The sequence below is a fragment of the Gekko japonicus genome, unplaced genomic scaffold (genome assembly GCF_001447785.1).
Source record: "Gekko japonicus isolate JY-2015 unplaced genomic scaffold, Gekko_japonicus_V1.1 scaffold1079, whole genome shotgun sequence".
Classification (NCBI taxonomy): Eukaryota; Metazoa; Chordata; class Lepidosauria; order Squamata; family Gekkonidae; genus Gekko; species Gekko japonicus.
Genome location: NW_015173705.1, coordinates 606,171 through 632,980, shown reverse-complemented (window position 1 = coordinate 632,980; position 26,810 = coordinate 606,171). Strand labels below are relative to the sequence as shown.

At 43.4% G+C, this 26,810-nt stretch overlaps 1 protein-coding gene across 1 annotated transcript; it reads left to right on the top strand.

Moving 5' to 3' along the window:
* Nucleotides 1-2,772: 2,772 nt before the first annotated feature.
* LOC107120558 (low-density lipoprotein receptor-related protein 8-like) lies at nt 2,773-22,694 on the top strand (the record flags this gene model as incomplete). Its single annotated transcript, XM_015423279.1, has 12 exons — nt 2,773-2,892; nt 3,840-3,965; nt 5,136-5,307; nt 7,709-7,936; nt 8,612-8,730; nt 9,831-9,970; nt 11,428-11,569; nt 13,924-14,076; nt 14,811-15,065; nt 21,319-21,387; nt 21,563-21,735; nt 22,631-22,694. Coding segments are annotated over 12 exons (1,736 nt in total), but the record flags the coding sequence as incomplete, so codon positions are not given.
* Between the last annotated feature and the right edge of the window lie 4,116 nt (nt 22,695-26,810).

The window sequence follows — 26,810 nt, the reverse complement described above, 5'->3', positions numbered from 1 at the left end:
GGCTATGTCAGCAGATGCAGAGCAGGCTAGCCTGCATAAACTGACATAAATGCTACTTTGTCAGACTGGGTCATGTGTGCCAGGTATGTAATGCCAGGTACTGGAGATACAAATTGTATAAAGGACAGCAGCTGGTAAGCTTCAAGTTGGTGTAGCCTCACTGCAAGGCCTCATGGGCTGGGAGAGGGGTGCAAAGGAAAACCCATATGAGCAGATTAGAGACCCAGTGGTGCAGCCCCGGGCAGACGCTCCACACTGCTTGACTGCAGCAGACAAGGTTGTTCCGCCATGCTAAAGCCACAATTGGAGTAGCTGCACCCACTCCCCCCCTGAGCAGTCTCCTGTTCCCTCCTTTGTACTAGTTGCTTGCGGTCCACATAAAAGCCCTAGATGGGCCAGTTCCGGCCCCCAGGCTTTATGTTTGACACCCCTGGTCTAGTGGAAGCCTTTTGCAATGCAGTTTTCCAGGATGCTTTATTGTTAAATTTCCTTCAAAGTGTCATCACATCAGCTAAATAGAAGTACCCTAAGAAAGAAAGTGTCATGGAAAAAATATACATCATAAACTATTCTCCTGTATTAGAAATCTAGGCTAGTCCTGACAAATCTGCTTCTCAGGATTGCCACACAAACTGTATAGCAAATCTCACACCAGAAGGAAAACGTTATTCCTCACCTTACGTAGGTTAATTGAAACAACAAGCAAAATGTTGTGTCGGACACGGAAATGACCTCTTTCAACCCCTCTGCAGTTTAGAGTTGCGGGGATAAAATTGTACTGAATTTTCAATTTTAGACCATTGGTCCATCAAGGTTAGTAGTGTCTGTTCAGACTGGCAGTGGCTCTTCAGGATCTCACATGACCTACTAACCAATCCTTTTAACTGGAGATGCCAAGGATTGAACCTGGGACCTTCTGTATGCAAAGCAGAAGTGTTGACACTGAGCCACAGTCCCACATGGAATACAGCCTCAGGATCTCACATCACCTACTACCCGATCCTTTTAACTGGAGATGCCGGGGATTGAACCTGGGACCTTCTGTATGCAAAGCTCTGACACTGAGCCACAGTCCCACATGGAATACAGCCTCAGGAAGAAACCTGTGTCTGAGTAGGCTCGTACCTGAAGAAGTCAAATAAGTCTCATTCCCTATTACGTTGGGACACAGAAAGCTGCACCAGAGCCAGGCAGTCTTGGCCAAGCAGAATTCCTACATGACCTGGAAGCTTTTATAATCCTTCTGGATCAGGGAAGTGTTGTGGAATTAGGGCTGGATTGAGCCTCAGTCCTCTGGTACACCTATGATACTTTAATTTCTATAGTAATTAGCTTCTATAGTTGAAACTTTGGTTCTGTTCCCAGGAGGCTTCAGGACTCTGCTAAGTGCTGTGGCCTTCAGGATATCACTGTACATGACTTTGCCTCACATGACTTTTGCCTTCTGGGAATGTTTATGCCATGCAGTAGTCAGGAGTCACTACCAAATTCTAAATAGATAAAGTGTCTGCGATTATCTACCTTGACTCTCTGAGTCAACCTAGCTTAACACAGCTTTCCTTGACTTTCCTGGCCCCAGAGATAGAAAGAAAGGGGCTGACTTTGTTGTATACTTCAAATGCTCATCACAGACTTGACTGACAGTTACATTAGCTTCAGTGGGTGAAAGAGGGTACTTAATGTCTGAATTAGTTTGGTTCGTGGTTGTTCTGATCAACCACCCTGCTGTTATGGGTCTTGGCAGAATAGCCAAGGATATCTTTTAGAGAACTTTAAGTGCACTATTTATGTATTGGGGTTGTGTTGAAATGTTCTGTGTTGAATACGGAAATACTACAAAAAATGTTTTCTGACTTAAGAGTGTATAATAGAATAAATAGAGTTTTGGTTTAGAACCTCTCTCTGTCTCTCTCTCTCTCTCTCTGCAATTGGGAAGCCAGCTTCTCTCCCTCCCCAAAATGAACACAGTGGGAATGGGAGTGCATGAAAAGGTTCCCACACCCCTCATTTCCCCAACATCCTGCATCACAATGATCTAGCCACACTGGTCTTCCCATGGCATGGGTACTCTGCTGAGCATGAGTTTTCCACTTCCATGGAAAAGACCCATATGATCAGCCTGCCTATATGGCTGAGTTGTCAAAATGTAGGCCCCAGTTGTATGGGATGGACAATTGAATTATCAGCCGCCACACAGCTGAGAAAATAGATATGTTTTAAATGCAATCCACAGCCTTGGAGGCAGTGTAGTGTCCAGGAAAGTTGTTTTGTCTTCCACCAGAACTTGCAGCCCCTCTTTGGGTTTCGATCCCTTTTAAACTAGTTGATTAGGATACTTCCGTGCCTTTCTGGGGCCTAGAGGGTGTTCTGAGAATAGAGTCAGTGGATGTTTTAGTTAATTGATTAAAACTTGTATCCCTCCATTTGGCTCAAGGAGTCCCTCATAGTTGCTTACAAGCTAAAACACGATTTCTGTAGAACAATAAAAACAAGAATAATGTGGCCCAGGGGCCAACAAGATACAAGCTAAGCCAAAATTCTATTACTAAGTCATCTTTAAAAAATTCAAATCAAGGAATTTACAGTTTCTTATATGAGAATTTTTTGTGGCTTTCTGTTTAGATACTTTTCATATGAATTATGCTGAGGGATTTCACCTGGAGATATTCCTGAATCACCAAACAGCACAGGCACTTAGATTTTTAAAAAAACTTCTGCAGTCTTAGGACTAAACTTTTTGTATTGCCTAAATAATCTATATGTCTTTTCTAGGTGTGAATGAATGTGCACTCAACAACGGTGGTTGCTCCCACATATGCAAAGACCTGAAAATTGGCTATGAATGTGAATGTCCTCCTGGATACAAGCTCCTGGACAAGAAAACATGTGGAGGTAATTTGCATGGGAAGGGCAGTTTCTTGTGTTTCATTGTTAGACACACACAAGAAAGGGGACCCACGGAAATCGCGGGGGGGGGAGAAGTGGGGGAGCTCCATGCAGAGCAGGCGGAGGAGGCCTCAAGGTTCCCCCCCGCTCCGATGCGAGGTCGGGCAGCGCGCAGCCACCCGGGCCTTGCTGATCCCCCCCACCCGATGCGAGGTCTGGGCGGCTGCGCCCGGCCTCGCATCGGAGCAGGGGGGGAATCACTGAGGCCCGGGCGTGGGGTTTTTTAGCCAAAAAAAAGAAGAAGGCCGCCCGCCTCTCATACTATGCGAGGTGCCTGACAGGACCGAGGACTGTGGTGGGCGGGTAGGTGAAGAGATGGGGTGGCTCTGTATGTCAGAGAGGGTATACAGTCCAGTAAGATTGAGAGGGTAAGAGAATTGGATTCACTTCTGGAAATGCTAAGGGTTGAAATAGTGGGCCCAAAAGGAAGCTTAACACTGGGAGCTGGTTATTTCCCACCAGATCAAAAGATAGAGGAGGATTATAAAATGACAAGAGGGGGACCTGCGATACTCGCGGGGGGGAGAAGAGCCCCGTCTCCTCCACCCCCCCGGCCCAGCCGGCTCCGAGGCGGCAGTGGCAGCGGCGAGGCTGGCGGCATAGCGTTTCCTGCGCATGCGCAGGAAACGCTCTGTCAGTTTTGGGGGGATTTAAATATCCCCCCGATATTTTGGGGGTTTTTTTTAGATTTTTGTGCACACGTGGGGACTGCCCCACGTGTGCACAAACCTCTCCCTGCCCCCCAAGTGCCCCCGAAGTGCGGATTTATATATCCGCACAGAGGGGGCAACTTGGCTATTAGATATATAGATAATTCTAGCTTACTCCAGGCTCATTCTTTCCTCAATGGGCTTGATTTTGAGTTACTGATGATGTTCAAACTGTCCTTCCAGACATAGACGAATGTGAGAATCCTGATGCCTGTAGCCAGATCTGCATTAACTACAAGGGAGACTATAAATGTGAATGCTACAAGGGTTATGAGATGGACACCTTGTCCAAAAACTGCAAAGCTGTAGGTAAGCAAATGCTCAGATCCTCATCTGCCATGTCTTAGAACACCAAGACCAGCTTTTGAACTGAAAGACCGGGGAAAGAGAAACCAAAGAAAAATTGGAAGCTGAAAAACTTCTTCTTTTGCAGCTGCATTGCTGGGATCTAAGCAAAGCAGTTTTCATTGTTATTATAGTTACCCATCAGCTTCCTGAAAATCAGATCAGAAAGCAAAATATATTGACTCAGGTTAGTTAAAAAAAGAAGCACACACAAAGCTGCAACCTGGGTTAGTCTTCTGCAGCTCTCTTGCAGATACCAAATTGGCAGCTTTGTCTAGAGATACAAATGGCTCAGTTTATGCTGTTTAACATGTATTTGCATTGTGTGAGTCACTTATCAGTGTACATACACCAGAAAATATAACTGTTAACCTGTGAACTTTCCCTGCAGACAGACATACTGGGTTTAGAATTCCAGTGTGGGTATTCTTGTCATGCCATTTCCCATGCTTTCTTGGCTCCCCACCTTTCGATTATATCTGAGGTGAGGTGCAAGTCACCTGCTATAGGAGAATTTTTATTTCTAATACATAACTTGACTCTGTTAATCTGTGCAACCATCAGGGCTGTTTGTGTCTTTTAGAGGCTGCAGACACCCAAACACTCCACATGTTCCCAGTGCACATCTGTAATCTATATGGAAAGAACATCTCCCTGTGATACCTTCAGTACCTGGGTAGAATGAGGATTGATTAACTCTCTTTCTAGCTTCTTACTGGAGTCATAAGGAAAATGTAACATGCAAAGCAATGTTATCTGAATCTCACATGTAGCTTTCTGCATGGGTTTTAATATGTGGATTTCACTGCAAGAGATATTGATGTGTTTGTGTGAACATCAAAAAATGTTCACACTGTACCCATGTGTGAATGATTCCTCCATCTGCCAAGTTCAGAAAAAAGGTGATGGGTAGCTTTTTGCTCAGCTGATGCAAATACAACTTAGAAATGCTGGTGAGAACAGCTGCAAGCCCTTCCTGTTCTTGCAGACAAATTCAGTGAATCTGAAAGCTTTTATTCTCTCCCAGCCGGGGCATGCTCTTAAAATGAAGCTGCTGGATCTGAGAGCTGTGCTATTCTGTAAAGTCCTGAGAAAGAAAGTTGAGGTGACTTTCAGGGTTTTGTTTTGTGGCAGGGAAGAGCCCATACTTGGTTTTCACAAACCGTCATGAAGTACGCAAGATCGACTTGGTGAAAAGGGACTACTCCCGCGTCATCCCTATGCTGAAGAACGTTGTCGCTTTGGACGTGGAGGTGGCAACAAATAGGATATTCTGGTGTGATTTATTCTATAGGAAGATCTACAGGTGCGAAGATGTCACTCAGCTATCCTTAGGCATGCTTCATTTTATGTACTGCTAATGTTGTGACCTCTCATAAAAATACTGCTGTATTATCAGACTGAGTGCAAGAATCTTTAAGAGACCTGCCCCTCTGTGAATTTGTGTAATTCAAGAGTCACTGAAGGTAGTGGCCATCGCCACACATTATAGTGACTTAATTGCAATCTGTCAGTATCCGTTTCTTTGCTTCTTCAGTGCAAGAATGCAAATACTGAAAGTATTCATCTGTGTGCCCCTGGGGCACAGTGCTCAGATTAGTGTTCTGAGGCGGCATCTACTTGCACAGTGAAATCTCATCTGGTTGTTACAGCAAAGTCAGTCTTGTGCACTGGAATTTGAATTGCACTTGTCCCCCCATTACAGTCATGTGCATTTGACCCAAACATTTACAGTGGAAGTGTCTACTTAAACAAAATATTTCCAAGGTGAATATATGACTGACTGGTGATGATAAGAGATCAGATGTTCCATCTTCAACTAACTGCTGCTAAAGCATGGCTTGGATCCTGTGATGCACAAGTGGAAACATAAACAGACTTAGTGCAGTCCCAGTTGTGCAAGATCTTGTGCAACACCTAGTACTTCCCTCCCTATATGTTATAGTGCTCAGAAACTGGTTGCACACGATCTTAGTCACACAGAATGCAAGTGGGGATACAGGAAGTTTGACTTGGCCCCATTAGTGGACCTCCTGATGGCACCTGGTATTTTTGGCCACTGTGTGACAGAGTGTTAGCCTGATTCAACATTGGCTTCTCTTATGTTCACATGGCTACCACAGTCTTTTCCTTGCATTTCTGCTTGTGCAAGAGCTACAGTGTATGATCCTTGCAAGTAGAAATTTTGAGGAGGATCAAAATCTGTATGTGGATAAATATCCTTCACCTGGGATCTTATGGTAGTTGCCCTTAAAAGAACCTACTTGGTATTTCTTACCCTCACTAACTAGTTCAGCCTTCATGGTTAAAAAGTTGCTTGTGCTTCTTATTTATTTTTGTTTTTGCAGCCTTGCATATCCTGTGATAGGGCCTGTGATCAGGGGGTGGGATATGAATACAGAATGTGTGCAAGTTATTCAAAAATGCAAAAACAAACAGGCAGTGTATGATCCTTGCAAGAGATATTCAGTATTCCTTGCAGTACAGATGCATAATGGCAACCAAGCCATATGCATACAGAACAGCCCAACTCATTCCACATGTGTGCAAATAATAATGCTAGCAGCACACTTCATATTCTTAGCCACTGCACTTATACTAGCATGGAAGGTCTTTGTGTCCACCAGAAAGAGAAGGGTGCCACCTACTGTATTCTCTGGAAGCCAAATGGCATATCAACAGAATCCAAGTTAGGACTGTGACAGATCATAACAACAAGGGGGACAGAGCCTGCATCCTCTTCCTGCCTAACAGCCAGTGTCAGTCACTGGTCCAGGAGCCAAAATGATTTTCTGTGGTTCCCTGTCAAGGCAGCCAGCTTGGAAAAGAAAATTAGTGCAGAAAATAGAGTCCCTCCAACCCATCAGAAAAGGGCAGGTGAGCCAAGCCTGACACCACCATTATATTTGCTGTGACCTTTCCTAACCCCCTAAAGAACATAGCCAACATATGCTACTCTGTTCCTTAAGCAGCCTAAGGGAAGGGTGCCTCCTGTGGCAAGCAGGTTGACTGGTGGCTAGCTGCAATGACATTCTCCTCAGTAATGTGACGAGCAACTTTCTTCACAGTGGCAGGGGAAGAAATGACAGCCTTTCAAATGTATACATAGTTCATTAAGAATTAAAGGGCTGGTGAGTGGTTTCTGACAAACAGCTCTCCCCTCCTCCCCCATCATCACTCTGCTTGAGGAGCATTTGCTTCTGCTACCCTGAGCTTTTGGCAATAAGAAAAGAGAGCAGAGAACGATTGTTTTAGTGGAGTTGTCATTTCTTCCTTCCACCTAAACCATCCTTCCCCAGTAAAATGTTTTTGTTTTGTTTTTAGGAATGGGGGAACATTTAATATTTTATTTATCATATGATAGAATTAGACAGAGGAAACATATAATAATATAAAATATGTAACCAAAAGGACGAATAGACCCATAGAAACAATTGTTCATAAAGAGCTATGCCCCCTTCACACAGTAACACATACTAAAGCAAATTTACATAATTGGTATATTTACATGATAGTGTTAACTGCAGAATTTGGCTTTGCATGCAGAATTTTAATTGAGGCTGTAGAATTTTCCTGTTAGGATACCAATGCTGCAACTTCATGCAATTTCCTTTCTTTTTCATCCTTTCCCCGCCACCCTTCCAGTATCAGCACCACCACTACTACTTTTCCCTCTTCATAAACGGTGTCAATTTTGGTCTCCACAGTGCCTACATAGACAAAGCCAGTGACACGGCAGAGCATGTGGTGCTAATAGACAGTCAACTGAATTCTCCTGAAGGCCTGGCAATAGATTGGGTTCACAAGAACATCTACTGGACGGATTCAGGAAACAAGACCGTTTCTGTAGCCACGGCTGATGGTACTAAGAGAAGGACACTTTTCAGTACTAATTTAAGTGAGCCCAGAGCCATTGCAGTGGATCCAATACAGGGGTAAGGTGTGAAAGAGAGGGCAAGATGTTCTATTTTGCCACAGTGTATTGCACAACAGGGCGTGTGGCTGTGACAATCAGTGTGTTATGATATATGAAAACTCAGTTGGCAAGAGATTGAGAATTTCAGTATTAGTGAGACTCGTAACTGACCTGTACATTGCTCCTTGATTCATCTAGGGCTGTTAGGAAGTTGGAATATGGAGGCCCTCCCCTCAAATCAGGAAGCTGGCTCGGATGTCCTCTGTGCCTTTCATAGTTTGTAGCTTTAGAAGACTCAGATTGATTCAGTATGATTCCATTTTGTGAATTCACAAGCTCTGCTCTGGTCCTACTGGAACTGAAGAGCTTTGTACCATGTACATTTCCCTCTGTGTGCTTTCATACTGAATCAAGTTCAGAGTCTTATGATTGTCACACAGCTGCAGCACTTGATTGTGGTGTTGGGCACCCTTTGGTAATTTTGCTGTTCTATGACTGAGCAAGAGAACATAGTTCATGAGAAGCACCTTATGAATGTAGGTCTGGTCTCAACCAAATTAATACATACTCCTTTACAGAATTCAGTTATCTGGATGTGGGTGAAATGGGATTAAGGTTGTTTAAAGAAGCAGCAACCACAGACAGAGAATGGTAGAACTGCATCTTTTGATTTAAGACTTCCCATCTCTTACAGATTCATATATTGGTCTGACTGGGGTGACATAGCAAAAATTGAAAAATCTGGCTTGAATGGTGTGGATCGGCAAGTGCTTGTAAAAGAAAACATTGAGTGGCCCAATGGCATCACCTTAGGTAAGCAGCCAAACTGGAATCAGGTCATCACGAACCCCAAGTCTTAGTTTGTACAGTTAACTAAGGAAGAGGAAAATAACCATACATGTCTAAGAGGATTTTCTCTTAACTGTGGCTGGTCCTTTCAATCAATACAAATGTTTGCAGATGGTGTATATCCTCCTGAGGTTCTTCTGCTGGCTCAGTACTTTTCACTCCATAACATTTTGATAACACTAAAGTAGGCAATGTGCAGGAGATGTATAAATTGCAACCCAGTTTCTGTTAGTTTGTACAGAACAGCTTCACTGAAGGGCTGGAATAAAGAGCAGGGAAGAGGTTTGCTCAAATCCCTCTTCTCCTCTCCATCTTTTCTTCCAGCTACATGGGGAAATATGCAGGACCCTAATTAAATAAAAATAAATAAAATAAATGGGTAGAGGAGCTGCATGGGTGCTCCTGCACATAAGACCATGTCTAAGACCACCCACTCCCTGCAGAAAAGGGACCCATCCGGTATACCCCCATGCATTATATATTTATAAAAGGTGTATACAGAGGTCATTTCGGGGAGGAACACAGGGGATCGCAGTTCCCCCGGGTGAGGTACGGGGGGGCGCATGACGAAGCCCCGCCCCCTGCTTCCGGCCGCCCTGCTTCCGGCCCTCATTTAGCCAGGAGTAGGCAGGAGAAGAGGGAGGGTAAGTTGCTTCCTCCCTGCCTCTCCCCACCCCTGCCTGCCTGGGGCCAGGGAGGGCCTTCGCGGGGCTTCCTTGCACTCCCGCCGGCCTTGCAGGTCCACCGCCGGGCCCCTCATGGGGCTCGGCAGTGGAGCTGCAAGGCCGCCACCGGCGGCCAGGACCGTTGGGGGCGGGGTGTGTGGCCTTATGACACACTTCCGGTGATGTCAGGTGGTGTGGCCTTATGACACACTTCCGGTGATGTCAGGGTGTGTGGCATATGCTAATGAGTTATGCTAATGAGTTCCCTTAGCTCTTTTTCTACGAAATGACCCCTGGGTGTATATCTCAGGTTGCTGAAGAAGCAATAGTAACTACAATAATAACTAGGAAGATCAAATGCATATGGCTATATTTCACCTTGACTTTTTTGCTTCTCAGATTTGTTGAATCAGCGTCTCTACTGGGTAGACTCCAAGTTACACTTACTTTCAAGTGTAGATTTCAATGGCAGCAACAGGAAAGTCCTCATCTCTTCTGCAAACTACTTGAGCCATCCCTTTGGACTAGCAGTATTTGAGGTATGAGACTAGGGGGGCGACTAATCCTAGCTAGAACCTGAATACTAGCTACAACCTTATTCAAGGAACTATTGAGAAGCGGGTCTGGAACTGAATGAAGAGCTACCGATATTGAACATTAACAGCAAATAGCCGGACAGTGTTAGAGTGGGAGATGCAATTGTCTAGGTATGTGTCATATTTGTGATTCAAGAAGTGGGATTGTGAGGTGGAGTACCTAGTTGGCTGTTCAAGATGCATGCAAATAGCAGGGCCAAAGCTTTTGTAAGGAATGGGAGAGTCAGAAATGGGCCTGATCAGAAGCAGTAACCTTGCTGGTAGGAAATGCCAAAGAGCAAAAAATGGAAGTCTGTTGAAAGTTAGAATTACGTAAATTAATTCAGTCAGTAAGTCAGTCAGTAATACCTTTTATTGGCATACTCAGACATAGTACAAAATAGGAACGTAAATTAATTATGTGGCGTTCTTAGATTGCACAATATATTTTGATTGCATAATTTGAGGAATTGTACCCTGAAACAGGCCAGAATAATCCTGATAAAGTCTCTCAGAAATTCAGTGGCTTGCTCTACATGAAAACTAATTTAATACAGGTCACACCTTTGGAAGGGAAGGAGGATTTAGCATATAATGGCATTTTCTCTAGGATGCTAGGGAGTGTTCCAGTTTCTAGTAAATCACTTCAGATCCTGTTCATAAATTATTGTGGTCACACAAGGCAGAGAAATGCAGTTTAGTTCCCTAATACTCTTTACAAAAAAGTGGGGAGCTTATATCTTTCTTACCTTTCACTTCCTCATAGTTCAGCTAAACATAACATTCTTAGGGCTGTCTCTTAATAAGCACCCTGAAAATGTTGTGCCAGAGAATGGTGGGCTTCCTGTTTATAATAGTATTATCACTCCTGTTTTTATTAAAGTACATTCCCTCCAGTTGTTGGCTTGCAGTTTAAAGGACTGTGGAGAAGGATGTATAGCTGGTCTTGGAAAAGGAGCACCTTCTCTGAGCCCATCTCCCCTCAGGATACTTTAAAGTGTGATGGCAACAAGAAGTGGTTTCAGAGAATGAGGCCAGTCCCACCCCTCAGCCCCAGGGGGTCCTTCTTAGCTCAGGCAAAGTGGCTGCAATGGCTGTCCTCAGAGGCAGCTGAATAGATCAGATGATCCACGAGGTGAAGTATCACCATCCAGAGAGGTGGTGGATTAGGACCAAGTAACTAAAATCTCAAAATGAGCCCACAATGCACTGAGCACCATTGATTTCAGTGGGCTTCACAATGCCTTGGAAATGTATATTTAGGATAGACCTGACAGAGCTTAATCATACTGTAGCCCACTTCCTTTGTATGTGAACAGGGCTCAGAATGAAGTGTTATGAGAACACCAAGGAGACTGATACACAGAGACACATATTTAAAATATTCAATCTGGTGCACAATGCAGTCTCTGTTTTTGCAGGACAGGGTATTCTGGACTGACCTTGAGAATGAGGCAATCTTCAGTGCCAACCGGTTGAATGGGCTGGACATCTCTATTTTAGCAGAGAATCTCAATAACCCACATGATATTGTAGTATTTCATGAATTGAAACAGCCAAAAGGTAAGGAATGCTTTGTATACAATAATGGACCAAAGTTTTATAACTGTAGTAGGTTATCAGAGGAAGATCCAGATCCACTATATAACATATTAACAGTACAATCCTAAACAGAATTACACCCTTCTAAGACTTCATTGGACTTAAAAGAGTGTAACTCTGCTTAAGGTTGTATTGCAAAACCCACGAGTGTCTGACTTTGGTATTCTGTTTGATTGATTGATTGATTTACAGAATTTATATTCCACGTTTCCCCCTCACAAGGGCCACCAAGTCAGCTAACCAGTTAAAACATACATGATAAAATAATTTGTAAACCATTAACATCACCGTCCACAACAGAGATCATTAAAACAAATTAAAAACAGAGTAAAATATGTACAGCATTAAAACATGCGTCAGAAAGGACAAATCAATGAGTGAATATCCACATGAAACAAAAAAGTCTTCACCCACTGGCAGAAGATGGCAACCGAAGTGGACAGAAAAATCTGTCTGAGAAGAGAGTTCCAGATCTTTGGTGCAATGACTGAGAAGACCTCTCCTGAATTGCCATTCACCTTTTTGAAATCTGGGAAGGGAGGTTTTGAGGAGAGGCACCAGCAGCTATGCTGCAAATTTTCTGCCTCTACCTCAAAAAACAGCCCCCCCCCCGAGCCCTAAATACCCCCGGATCAATTCTCCATTATAACCTATGGGGACCATTGACTATAACTGCCCCCATAGGGTATAAAGGAGCCAGGAAAAATCAAGTTTCCAGAATATTTACCGAATCAGAATACCACAATGGTATTAGGTTTCAGGAATATCAGAAAATGCCAATATTTTTCAGGTTCAATATACCCAAACCCAGAAAATACCATGGGGGTGTGTGTGTTTGTTTTTTGCACACCCCTAGTTAACATAATGGAAATAGCATTCTGTACCACTTGAAGTTTCTGAACAATTCTCCAGGATGGACCTTGTGCACTGCATTGTACTAACCTAATCTAGATGAACCCAGGACATGCATCACAGTGGCCAGATCTTTTTCTGCCCAGGAAAGGCCACAGCTGGCTAACCAGTCAAAACTGGCAAAAAGCACTCCTGACTACAAGCTGCCACCTACTTATCCAGCAGTAGGCCCGGGTCCAAAAGCATCTGCAGACTATGGACCTGTCCCTTCAAGGGGAGTGCAACCCATCCAGAACAGTGGCACCACTGACCAGCAGCAGCTTCAGTTTATCAGTCCACATTTTTATCCTGCCCACTTTCCAAGGAGCTCAAAAGCTCCCCTTCCACAGGTTATTCAGAGGTTGATTTGGTTGAGAGAGAGAGCTTGGCCCACGGTCACCCAGTAAGCTTCGTAGCTGAGTGAGGATCTGAACTTGAGTTTCTCAAGCATTACACTACAGTGAATCGCTAATGGTTTTGTCTCTCATTAGGGCCAGAAAATTAGCGCTTACAAATTCCCACACACAAAAAAAAACATAAAAGAAAGAGGATTAAAACAGAGCCCTTTTACACCGATGGTAGCTGGGACAGACTGACAGATTTAGTATTACTGCTGTACTTCTTCTGTTGTATATTTTCTCTAAGAGCTATACAGCTAGATGAATAAAAAAGGAGTTCTTATGCCTTGATCCTAAAGACATTTTTCTTGGAAGTGAGTCCTATGAAGTCATTTGGGTTTCATCAGCCCAAGCACTAAAATAATTAATTACATGTGCAGTGGTACATGCAGTGCATAGGAAAGTCATCATGTGTGAAACACCCTTACTTTCAAATAAAGTAAAGGTAAAGGTTCCCTTGCTCGAAAGTCAGTTGAGTCCGACTGTAGGGTTGCGGTGCTCATCTCCGTTTCAAAGCCGAAGAGCCAGCGCTGTCTGAAGACGTTTCTGTGGTCATGTGGCCGGCATGACTAAACATCAAGGTGTACGGAACGCTGTTACCTTCCCACCGAAGTGGTACCTATTTATCTGCTTGCAATTTCTCGCTTTCGAACTGCTAGGTTGGCAGGAGCTGGAACTAGAGACGGGAGCTCACTCCGTCATGTGGCAAGTTGGGTCTCGAACTGCTGAACTACTGACCTTCCACAGCCTGCAGTTCAGCATCTTAACCACTTGAACCACCGCAGCTCCAAATAAGCGTGCTTAAATTAGAAACTAATTTCTGACAGTATATATACCTCATAATAATCTTCATGTTGCCACCCGTTTACCTGGTAATATGCAACCATGAAATGACTCAAGATTATAATGGTTCTAAAAGAGGAGAAATCCTCAAAACTCTATGAGATAAACTTAAAATGAATTATGATCAAGAGCATCAAATACATCGTTATATATTGTTGTTGTTATTTACCCCCCTTCATATAGCTCCGGACTCCTGTGAGCTCAGTTTTCTACCGAATGGAGGCTGTGAATACCTTTGTCTTCCTGCACCTCAGATCTCTCCACATTCCCCAAAGTATACATGTGCCTGCCCTGACAATATGTGGCTGGGTCCTGACATGAAAAAGTGCTACAAAGGTAAAGACAACTTTTACACTGTGGAGTTCCCTGTAACCTACTCCTGCTTCCCCTGGAAATACCATTACCACTGCCATTTAGAATATTATGAATAAATATTCAGTAGTATAGTAATTTCTAATGTTATACAGAAACACTGCCAGCGCACAAGTTACTTTCCCATTCTCTGTTCAGACCATTTACATGCACGGCAAAGAGGGAACTCACACATTTCACTCCACTGCCAAAGTACATCCTAAGCCCATTGTCACGCACGGCAAAGAGGGAACTCACACATTTCAGTACTTCCTAAGCCCACTGTCAGTCAACTTCATTGATTAGCCTGATTTTTTGCATTTTCTGAGGAGGGATGGGGGAGAGAAAATATTTTTCTATTTGTTCTTTCTGCCATTGTTGAGGGCACCACAAAATTTTCACACGTCCCCTCAAATATTTTCTAATCCAAAAGCCCTACCTGTTCTGGTCTTCCTTCATAAACTTGAAGATTTTCTTGATGATGATTTTGGTAGTTGATCTTTCCCTGTAGTTTCTTAAAATGTGTGTATCCTTAAAGAGATGTGTTGGCTTAGGTTACTCACAATATTCTTCAATGTGGAGTACTTTCATTATCCCTCCTTATCTGAACTTATTGTTGTCTCATACAGTTTTGATAGTCCCTTGGCTTCTCTGGTAAATGAAACTGTACTTGTCTTGAGTATCTCCTGAGGTGACGGTTGTACTGATTGTGTTTTTAGAGCTTCCAACTACCTCAGCTACTGTGCCAGTTTCTACTCCAACTCACTTCCCCACTGTTACCAACCTTACAACTGCTTTTATGACTACCACTACTACCACCATTGTTACAACCAGCAACACCAGTAACGTGAGCACAGAAAGCCAAGAATCACGCATCTTTGTGGACACTACAAGTTTTCATTCACCCACAACCACAACCAGCCTGACAAAGCCTAAGATGACAACAACAGGAAACAGTAATCTCTCCCAACACTGTAAGTAAAGGGGGCTTAAATCACTTTTCTTTCTGTTCCTCAAAGGATGGTAATGATGCTGTCTCTCTGAGATAGCAGTATACATTTCTGCCTTTCAACACCATTTGCATCTTCTGATGCAGGCCACTCAGGGCTTTTCCACATTCTCATTTTCCTTGCTTGTAAGTTCCAGTTGCTTCAGGGGGCCGGATGTTTGTTTGTGTGTGTGTGTGTGTTCTGCACATGCTTTGCTTCCTCTAGTGGTCAATTTGATATTCCATTAGTTTATGTCTGGCATCTCTCCCTGCAGATTTAAACTTCAAGTTTGTAAGTGATAGAGGAAGGAAAAATGGTATTCCAAATCAGGAATAAGGAAGAGCTTGAACAAAGCAGGATAAAACAAACCGACAACATTGCAAGTCCCAGGAAAAAAAATACATCTAGAGTCAGTCAACATGTGGAAGGGTGATCCGTGTTTGGCATGGTTGAATATATATTGTTTTAGTTCATATTATGCCTGTGAGTCATGAGCAGGCCACCAGCTGTTCATGGAACATCTATATTCAAATGCATCTGTATACATGATTGACGGTTTTCTTGGACAATTAGACCAGAGGTATCAAAATCATTTGTTACAAGGGCTGGATCTGACATAAATGTCACTTTTTTGAGTCAGACTATATGTACCATAAAATGTAATGCCAGGTACCAGACATACAAAAAAGACAGCAACGGTAAGCTCCAAGTTGGTGTGTCTTCACTGCAAGGCCCCATGAGCTGGGTGTAGAAGAAAACCTGCATGGGTGGACTGGAGAGCCAGCGGTGCAGCACTGGGCAGACACTCCACACTGTCTGGATGGGGGGCCAAACCCCTTCCCCAGCCTGCTCCCACTCCCAATGCTATAAGCCCGAGCCCCAGGGTAAAATCGCAAAGTGGATGGGTGTTGTGAGCTCCCCCCTGCCCAAGAGACACCATGGAAGGGGACTGGGCAGACAAGTTGAACTAACCCCCACCTGCAGAAGAGGGGGCGGTGGCCCAGGCACAAAGCCACGTGCACAGCAGGACCCAGGCCAAGCAAAATCTGATAAGCTGGAGAGGCCCGTGCTGCAGCGGCTGCCTCCAGCCAAGACTGCCAGGTGATCCATGATGGGGCAATCCTGGGGGTTCAAGCCAGATATCGTCGATAAGCCGTGCCCACCCCATGCGACGGCAGCTGCTGAAGGCCACCGGAACATTTGATGCGGGAGTCAGCACCATGCATCACAAGGCTGTGCATGTGGCAGAGGCCCCTGACCACCCAGTGCTCACTGTAGCGGGAGATTGCCCCCCTTATGAGGCGCAGTGTGTGTGAAAGAGACTGCCGAAGAAGGCCCCTGTGCACCAAAGCACACCTGCTTTGTGTGTGGGGGGTGCAAATATGGTGTCAGCACTGGCTGCCAGTAGGTCGCAGCACTTCCTAAGCCCACTGTCACTCATCTGTGCCCCCCCATGCAAACACTGATCCCTACAGCCATCCAGGACAGCATTCCCGGAGCTGCAGGCTGAGTGGAGAGGCATGCAACCTGGCCTTGGGACCCTGTGCCAGCATGTGTGCGGCTGCAGCAGCTCCCCACTTACTGGTGAGGCTGCCACTGAAGCTAAGGGGATCTGACTGCCTGCTGTAGATTATGTTGTTCCACCATGCTGAAGCCACAATACGAGTGGCTCTGCCCACTCCCCCCTCCCCCAGCAGCCTCCTGTTCCCTCCATCACACCAGTTGCTTGTGGGCCGGGTAAGAGCCCTGAACAGGCCGGTTCCGGCCCCCAGGGCTTAAATTTGACACCCCTGGGCTAGAGAGATTCCATTCTCCCACACACCAGTACTATAACCACAAAATCAGCCCTGGGTCAGGAGCCATCTTTTGAGGTGACCTCCAGGCCATATGGTGTCTGAGATTGCAGAAGAGACTCCATGTTTGATATATTAAAGCTGAATAATTAAGATTATGCTCCAGGAAATCAGAGTACTAAACTCACGAGCAGTTAGCCAGGTTCCTCTGGGGTCCTAGACACTCCCCTGTCAATTGTTTTATTCTGTGGCTTCCCGGGGGCTCATCAAAATTCAGGGTTAACTATCAAGGTTTATAGACAAATAATGTGCCTCAAAGAACCATCCAGGAATCTCTTACAATACAGCCGTCCCTGGAGACCTCATCACGATGAATCCAGGACCATTAGCCACCTTCCAGCTTTTGTTAAACAAGCTTGTCACTCAGATAACTCAATTGTCACACCCAAGAGATCCAATCACCCCCCTTCTCCATTGCTCATCAGAGTGAGACTACCCAAAAACTCCCCAGACAGAATTCTGGAAACTTGGCCTAGAGACAGAATGCCACCAGTAGCATTTGGCCCAAATACTAAATACCCAAGGGGAAAATAGAATAACAATAGCATCCCAGCAATGGAGAAATTAGGATCAATCTGATCCTCAAGGATTGCTCCTCTACCATTGAAACACTGGAGAGACACACACACACCCAATATTCTACTGGGACCCCATTCCCCCACCTCACTATGGAAGTTCTTCAACCACATTAAGACTTATGGACCAGGCAGGGATAAAGGCTTCATGTTACAAAACAGGTTGCCAGACATTCCCTCCCTCCTTCAGAAACAAAGTAAAATTTAATTGTGTTCTTTCCCTTTCATTAGTAACCCATATTCTCTCCAATGGGGAGAGAAATGTAAGCCAAGACAGCTTACATTATTAATTTTATTTTATTTAAAACATTTATTAACCACCTTTCTAGCTTGCAGAACTCAAGATGGCTTACAATATAACAATTATAAAACACATAAACGATGACAGTTTAAAATCTCCAATGAGGACTGCCAATTAAAAAAAAACTAAATTAGTCAAATGTAGTCCTAAATAAAACTGTCTTCAGCTGCCTCTTAAATATCATAAGTGAGGGAGCCAGGTGCACCTCCTTCGGGAGGTTGTTCCATAATTTGGGGCTGCCACAGAAAAGGCTCTTCTTTCATGTGCCCACCAGATGAGCTTCTTTGATGGGTGGGATAGTCAGGAGGGCCTCTCCCTGTGATCTCAATTCCCAGGCAGGAATGTATGGGAGAAGACAGTCCTTCACAAATTCCAGTCCCAAGCCATGTAGGGCTTTAAGGGACAAAACCAACACTCTGAATTGGGTTTTGGCATGGATTGGTAGCCAGTGTAATTGCTGTAGTATCATATGCTCCTGATAGTTAGCCCCAACCAGCAGTCTAGCCACAGCATTCTTCACTAGCTGCAGTTTCTGAATAATCTTCATGGATGGCCTCAAATAGAGTGTGTTGCAGTAGTCCAGTCTAGATGTAACTAAGGCATGAATCACTGTAGCTAGATATGGCTAACCCAGGAAGGGACACAGTTGACACACCAGCCAAAGCTCAGCGAAGCACTCAAGTCACTGCAGCCCCTTGGTTTTCTAAGGTAACCACTGTGTCAGGCAGCACTCCCAAACTGTGAACCTGGCTTTTCAAGGGAGTATAACCCCATCCAAGACAGGAGAGTTCTCCAATCCCTGATCGGCTGTTCTACTAACCCAAAGAACCTCTGTCTTGTGAGGATTAAGTGTCAGCTTGTTCACCCTCATCCAGCCCATTACTGACTCCAGGACATCAACAGCATCCTTGGAATTAGGTGGAAAAGGATGGAAGAGCTAGGTATCATCTGCATATTGGTGACATTGCAGACCATACCTCCTGATGACCTGTCCCAGTAGCTTCATATAGATATTAAACAGCATGAAGAATAAGATGGAACCCTGTGGAACCCCACAGGCCAATGGCCATGGGTCAGAGCTGGAATTTCCCCAACCATGTGTTCTGAGATCAGCCCCACAGAAAAGACATTGTACATCTCTCCTCCATTTTTTTCCTAAAAAAACCCAGTGAAGTAGATTAGACAAAGTGTGTATGAGTGGTTCAAGGTTACCCGTGGCTAGGGATGCTCTGGGTAGGGCATCTCTCCTCCATTTTTTTCCTAAAAAAAAAACCCCAGTGAAGTAGATTAGACCAAGTGTGTTCAAGGTTAGATTAGACCAAGTGTGTTCAAGTAGATTAGACCAAGTGGTTCAAGGTTACCCATGGCTAGGGATGCTGTGGATAGGGGTTTTGATGGGGTATAATGCCACAGAGTCCACCCCTATAAAACAGCCATTTTCTCCAGGTGAACTGATCTCTATCACCTGGAGATTAGGTGTAATCCCAGGAGATCTCCAGCTACCATCTGGAAGTTGGCAACCATACGCATGGCAGAGTTGGGGCTTCAAACCTACAGATGTCTTACTCCAACATTCTAACCAATACACCACATCAGATCTCACTCTGCATCTGTCAGCTTGATCAGAACCATAGGGAGTACCACTGTCACTGTTTGTGCAATAGTAGAAAGTGATTTGTTTATAGTTTATTTACAAAATGTATAGCCCATCTTACTGCCCTCATCAGTGCAACCAAGGCAGCTAACAAATTAAAAACATACATAACATACATTAAAAACCATTAAAAGCAAATAAAAACACATAATTAAAACAATTAAAACCAAAGCCAAAAACACAACAGCTTGAAAACAGCAATTGAAACATAGGGCAGGAAAGAGGAATCACTAATGAAATTAAGAAGTCTTCACCCATTGATGGGAAATGGCAACCAAAGGGTACAGGCAAGTCTTTCCAGGGAGAGCGTTCCAGAGTGTTAGCGTCATAACTGAAATGGCCCTTTGCCAGGTGGCTGCCTACCTAATATCAAAAGGGTGTCCGAATGTAGGGCCTTGGAAGATGAGCATAACGTTGGGTAGAATTGTAAAGGGTAAGCAGTCCTTCAGGTATGTTTGTCCCAAGCCATATAGGGCTTTATAGGTCAACACCAACACTTTGAATTGTGTCTGGAAACAGACTCAAAGCCAATGTAGATGAGCCAAGACTGGAGTAATATGGCCCCGACGACTCACTCCACTCAACATCCTGGCCGCAACATTCTGCACCTACTGAAGTTTCCAAACATTTCTCAAGGGCAGCCCCATGTAGAGTGCATTACAGTAAGTTAATCTAGATGTCACCAGGGCATGCACCACAGTGGCCAGATCTTTTCTGCCAAGAAAGACCACAGCTGGCTAACCAGTCAGAACTGGCAAAAAGCATTTCTGGCCACACCTGCCACATGCTTATCCAGCAGTAGGCCTGGATCCAAGAGCACCCCTGGACTATGGACCTTTCCCTTCAAGGGGAGTGCAACTTTAGGTGGCACCTAAAGGCCTGGATCAGACTCTCCACTGAACAGCAGCACTTCCTTCTTGTCAGCATTAAGCTTCAGTTTATCAGCCCACATCCACTCCAAAACGACTGCCATTCTCCAGTTCAAGGTTTCTACAGCCTCCCTGGGATTGGCTGGAAGCACACAATAGAGCTGAGTGTCATTTGCATACTAGTGTTAACCAACCTAGATCTCTGGCTGTTCTATGGTATCAAAAGCCTCCAAGAGGTCCAGGAGAATCAACAGAGTCATGCTTACTCTGTCCATCTCCCGACATACATCATGGTGACCAAAGCTTTTTCAGTCCCAGAACCCAGCCTGAAACCAGACTGCGTATGGCCACAGCACCTTCAGTCTTCAATTCCACAGAATGTATGAGTTGCATGATTTTTTAAATGCAAGACTGAGTTTCCTGCTTGGTGTAGCCTTGAGCCCAAATACTGCAATTTATGCTCCATATTTGTTCTACCAGAACAGATTTGTTTCAAGGACTCAAGCCAGCAGGCACCCTTATTTAGGACATCAAATATTAATAAATTTCCATGCCATCAGGGTTCACCTACCTCACAAGGTGGCTGTTGCGGGGAAAGGAAGGGAAGGTGATTGTAAGCCACTTTGAGACTCCTTAGGGTAGAGAAAAGCAGGGTATAAAAACAAATCTAATGTTTTTAAGGTCTTTCTTGTGTACAGTGGTAGTTTTGAAGACGGAGGCATTGGAGATTTATTGCATGTGTATGACTAGAGGCCTGTGTTTCTCATGTCTGAGCAGGGGCTGCCATTTGCCTTTCTCCTGACATTCTGTAAGGATGCCTCAGGTGTGCTCCTGTATATACTGTCATGTGTGAAAACAAATGAGTGCTTCTTGCCATGACTTTCTTTGTGCCAAAAGCAACTGAATTCTGTAGACTCCAGGGCTTCTCCTGACACAGTTTGTGTGTTGCTCTTTTACTGAATCTGAGTTGTTTTTCTTTGTTGCAGATGCTAATGATGGACAAGGTTTTGGATCAACAGTTATGGCCGCCATTATTGGAATTGTTGTTCCTGTTGGTAAGCATGTTTCTACTTGATTTAGAAGGTGAATTTTTGAGGTCAGCTCTGGAAGTCTGACATGGTATAAGAGGATCCAGAGACCTGTCTGGAGAGCCAGCTTGAGAACTACAGCCATCCCCACTCATCCCCAAAGCAACTAGAAATGTTTATTTCTCCCGTTTCTTTGTTCTAGTGGTGATTGGTTTGTTGTGCATGGGAGGATACCTCATCTGGAGAAACTGGAAACGGAAAAACACAAAAAGCATGAACTTTGATAACCCTGTGTACAGGAAAACTACGGAAGAGGAAGATGAAGATGAAATCCATATTGGGAGAACAGCGCAGATTGGACATGTATACCCAGCAGTAAGCTTCTGATTGATCTTTCTGACAAATTTTCCAGAATTAGTCATAGAGTTCTAAAGTTTTAAGGTGCCATGTAGCCCAACCCTGTGCTCAGTGTAACGGAACTGCAGTTGGGCACAAACACACTGCGTGTTGCCGCTCTTACATGTTGCCTTTACTCCTCCCACCTCCCTCCTACTTTCATGCATACAACTTGATAAAACATTTCACAGTTTGATCTGGATCCAGTTTGCCAGTATGCCCAAATCCAGGCACCTCAGCAAACTGAACATTATTCCCCACAAACCAGGATTCTATACTCGGTTAAATCCTAGGATAGAATACAAGCTTCTGGGGACTAACCAAACGCCACTTTTGCCAAGGCACCTGCATGTGACCATCACAGAAAAAGGAAGCTTGATGAGTCTGGAAAGCTTTCGATCCCAGTCTGCACATGAGAAGATATAGGAGGAATGTGAGAAGCATGCAAACGCAGAAAACAAACTATGTTCATGGCCAGTGCTTAATTATAGCCTTTGATGTCCGGATGCAGTCATGAATGCAGCAAAATGTCAAAATGCAACATGGAATTTGTCCAGGCTAGCAGTTCCTCTTCACTGAAATATATGATAGTGAAGGAGACAGACTCACTGAATGGTTCACTTTTGGGACAATATTCAGCATTCTACAACACTCCAGTGTGACTTCAACATGGAACTCAGGACAGCCAGTGCAAACAAGTGCTGGCTCTATCATCATTTTCTTGTGAAGCTGACCATTATTAGGCCAGTGTCCAATAAACAGAGAATTGATTCCATGCATATAGGAATCCCATTTCCAAGATTCACTTCCTGTAACTCTTGGAACACAATGGCGCTTGGGGTACTGATGCTTTTCTCTCTTTCTTTCTCAACAGCGTGTAGCATTAAGTCTTGAAGACGATGGGCTGCCATGAGGACTGTATACCTACACCACCTCCTACACTGCTGGGGGACTCACAAATATGCACTGAACACACTTGCTGTGGATCACAAACCCATCTTTCTTTCATTTCCTTCTCCCCCCCCCCTTAATTTATGTTGCAAGGGGTAACCACAAAGTTGTAATAAACTGCAAACATCCAAAGGATGTGAGAGTTTTGTATGTATAATCTTTTATACACCTTTTAACTTCTTGCACTATCCATCTGTACTTGTGAGGAGGCTATTTTGCTGCTGAGCTACTAACTGTATATAACCAGCTGGACCCAAGGGTCAGTAGCTTGCACGTCATTTTTAAAAGTTATATTTATAGAGGTTTTGTAAATATATCAAACATACTTTGTGGCTATCCATCAACATGAGAAAAAGAGGTCTATAAATTTGTTTAGGATATTTATTAACAAATTCTGGATATAAGATTTCTTCTGTATATATACTTAGAGGGTGAGAGTATTTATTTTTTGTATGTTTGCCTTGCTGTGCATAGATTATCTGTGTATATATCTATCAATATATGGATATATTTTACAAAGACTAGCCCAGATTTATGGGAAGTAGAGTAATTGAATTCTTAAGGGATGTTTTGTGGAAATTTTGCTTTGAAGTCTAAAGCCGCTAAGAATTACAGCTGTTACAGTAGGATAGTCAATGACTATCTAAGAAACAAAGTGCTCACATAACACACAAACCAAATTTTGTCCCAGAAGAAGAATCCAGTAAATCTCATGTACAGATTAAACTAGTGTGCAGAATTCCCCATTCACTTCAATGGAAATAGCAGTTGTGTGCAAGAGATACATAGGCAGAGTTCTGGATCCGTGACACATCTCCACGGTCCCAAACTATTACTTCAGAATGTTCAGACATAAATTAGCAAGCTTGTTTTGCAATCCTAAACACTTCTCAAGAAGAGACCCATAGAACTCAGTGGGACTTTCTCCTGTGTATACATGCTTAAGAGTAGAAAAGATTTCTAGTCTTACTGGCGTTTGGATAGCGTAAAGGATTTGTGAATCAGTTTGTTCCTTTATGCTTTGAAGAGATCAAGGCACCAAAAGAAGTGTTTACAAACTGCAACCCAGTTTCCCCCAGAGCTTTTCAAGTGATAACTAAGGATCACCATCAGTGATTCTAGCTTTAATCATTTGAACAAAAAATGTAATTGGCAGCAGTCTTGCTCCATATATATAAAAAGAAAAAGTTTTCTTCTCTGTAGTCACACGAGATAAAGGTCACAACTAATCTTTAATACATTTTTACTTCAGTGACAGCCTCTATTCTGCCTGTATTCTTTGGCTAATTCAAATTAATGGAGTGTTTAAGTTGAAGTCACCACCAGCCAGTGGAGCCACACTAAATTTGGATTTTGCTGATGATTAACACGGCTAATCTGGCTATACCCAAAAAACTGGGCACCAGAATGCAAGCGACCCTTGTATTGTCTTCTCTTTGAAATCAGATAATAGGCCTGGTGATTGGTTTATTTTTCATTCAAAAAGAAAACACTGGGACAGCCAATCACAGATCTCTTGCATAACACCTACCCCGGACACAATCCAGATCTGGGTACATTGTTGCACTAGGGCGCTAAGGGCTAAATGACATGTTGCACAAGAGATCTCTGATTGGCTGTTATAGTGTGTGAGTGTGTGTTTTTAATGTTCATGGGCAGAGGACTGCTAGTTTGCTCAGAGCACTGGCATCTTCCCCACTTCAAGACAAACAGTAACTTGTGGGAGGGATTTTAACAGGAAAAATGACATGGGGAAAATACTTAAACATGGTTCATGGTTCAAACAAACTGCAAATGCTCACTGCATTTCAGTACAAGAAAACTTTGGAACGATGCAGTTCTGGCATCCACTGAGTTTCCAGTTATTTTGTACAATGAATCCATGAGCACAAGAATCAAAATAAATCTGCAGCTGAACCTTGGTTTATTTGTATTCAATAAATCTTTTCAAGCTAGATCATGGACTTTAAGGCTATCAGTGGTTGTAAATAAAAACTGCTTTTACACTGGAGTCAAAGTTTCTGTTGACAAATTAGAAAGCAGCATTCTGTATAGAACTGGTTTTTGAAAAATTTACACACAGTTTAATGTGTGAACTAGAGGAAGAGGTCTTGTCGTCATTGCTCTAGGGAATAAGCAATTCAGCAAACATCAAGTGATAAAAGTGGGTTGATGTGCATGTGTGAATCCGTCATTACAGATCAAGCCCAATAGAAGCGGCTTTGGTATTATTCCGTGCCATCACAAATAAAGCACCTTACACTGGAAGCAGTTCAAGGCATCAAGTGATCCCTAGGACTATAGTGATTTTTATTTCCCAGCCTCTGTGGGAGAAAACATCAAGAAAAAAACTGAAATGCTTGAAGGTTTGCATTCTTTCTTGCATTCTACTCTAAATTAATCACCTTTTAAGTGGTTATTTTAATTTATTTGTATGGGCTTAAGGCATTCTATCTTGTTTTCATGATAGTCTTGGCCTGCTTTTATATTGTTCTCTGCTGATGTGCTGTTGGCTTTATAGCTGCTCAACTGAGATGGTTTTTTATTGCTGGTTGAGTCAGTTTTAATTTGGTCAAGTGTTTTCAATGGATTATGTTAAGGTGGCATATAAAAGTTCTAAATAAATAAAAAATCAAAGGTGGCTATTTCCTAGTTTGGGATAAGGACCCAAGAGCTGTTTTAGGCATACATAAGAGCTTACATAGACAGCAGAATATCTTCTTGGTTTTTAGTAACAATAGTCCTCATTTTATGTCGCAACCCTCTTTCCTCCCCTCTCCCAGATTTCAAAAATTGACTTGTCAAGCAATAGAGGGAAGGGCGCTAGGAAAATTGGGAAAGCCTGCTGTTGCTTGTAAATGAAAATGCCCAAGTCCCTGCAATGGTGCCTTATAACAGCCAAGCAGTCATGCATATATATCACTTGGTTTCCAGCACTTGCTCTCATCCAGGGCTTTTTTTGTAGAAAAAGCCTAGCAGGAACTCATTAGCATAATTGGCCACACCCAACAGCAGAAACTCATTAGCATATTAGGCCACACCCCTGACAGCACAGGTCATTAGCATATGAGGCCACACTCCTGTGTTACCAGAAGTGTGGTCATCCAGCCACACCCACCTTTTGCTACTTATTCTTTTTACCTTCTTTGTTGTCAAAACCCAGGGCTTTTTTTGTAACAGGAACTCCTTTGCATGTTAGGCCACACACCCCATAATGTAGCCAATCCTAATGAGTTTCTGCTGTTGGGTGTGGCCTATTTTGCTAATGAGTTCCTGCTGGGCATGGCCAACTCAGGAGCCAGCCGGAACTCCGTTCCTGTGCGTTCCTGCCCAAAAATAGCCCAGCTCTCATCCAAATGTGTATGTGAACTGCCTCCATTGAAAAGTACTCTATTTGAGATGAAAGTTCTGTTTGGGGTCATTAATCTCTGGTGGTTCATTCACACAGTTTATCACTTGATGCTACCAGCCAGTGGCATATTTGTATATTTGAATTGGCTCTGTATCTCCTACTGAACATATTAAAAGTATGTACTGTAATTGGAAAGGATTCTGCCCCCACCTGTTTCTTATAATAGGCACTGAAAAATAAAGATTTCCTATTTCATTCAGATTTTGAGAACATTGGCCTATGAGTGAATAAATACTTTTGCTGGAGGAAGAAAGAAAGACATGCAGTTGCAATCACAATTTTTTAAGTGGCTCAGCTCGTTACTACAAGGTCATGCACTGTGTGTGTGTAGAAAAAAGGAGAACAAATCTTTGTATGTAATACCCCCTGTAACTAACCTCAATCTGTAAATAGGTTTGAAGGCTCGACAGTTTTGATACTTTTTTAAAAAATATATAATAAATTGTATACAAACCCTGTGTATAAAGAAGCTGAATTTGGGGGTTTTCACCCCCCCAAAATATTGTAAATTACTATGATGTGAAGTTTTCCTGCTTTCCAATTGAACAGATTTGTAACTAAATCAAGTCAATAACCAAATTTTGCTTTTGGAAAAAAACAGGACTATTTTTAGTATGTAATTGGGAACATTAAGACGTTGTTCAACACTGTAACCATTTCCAACCTCTGTCTTGTCATATTGAAGTTCTGT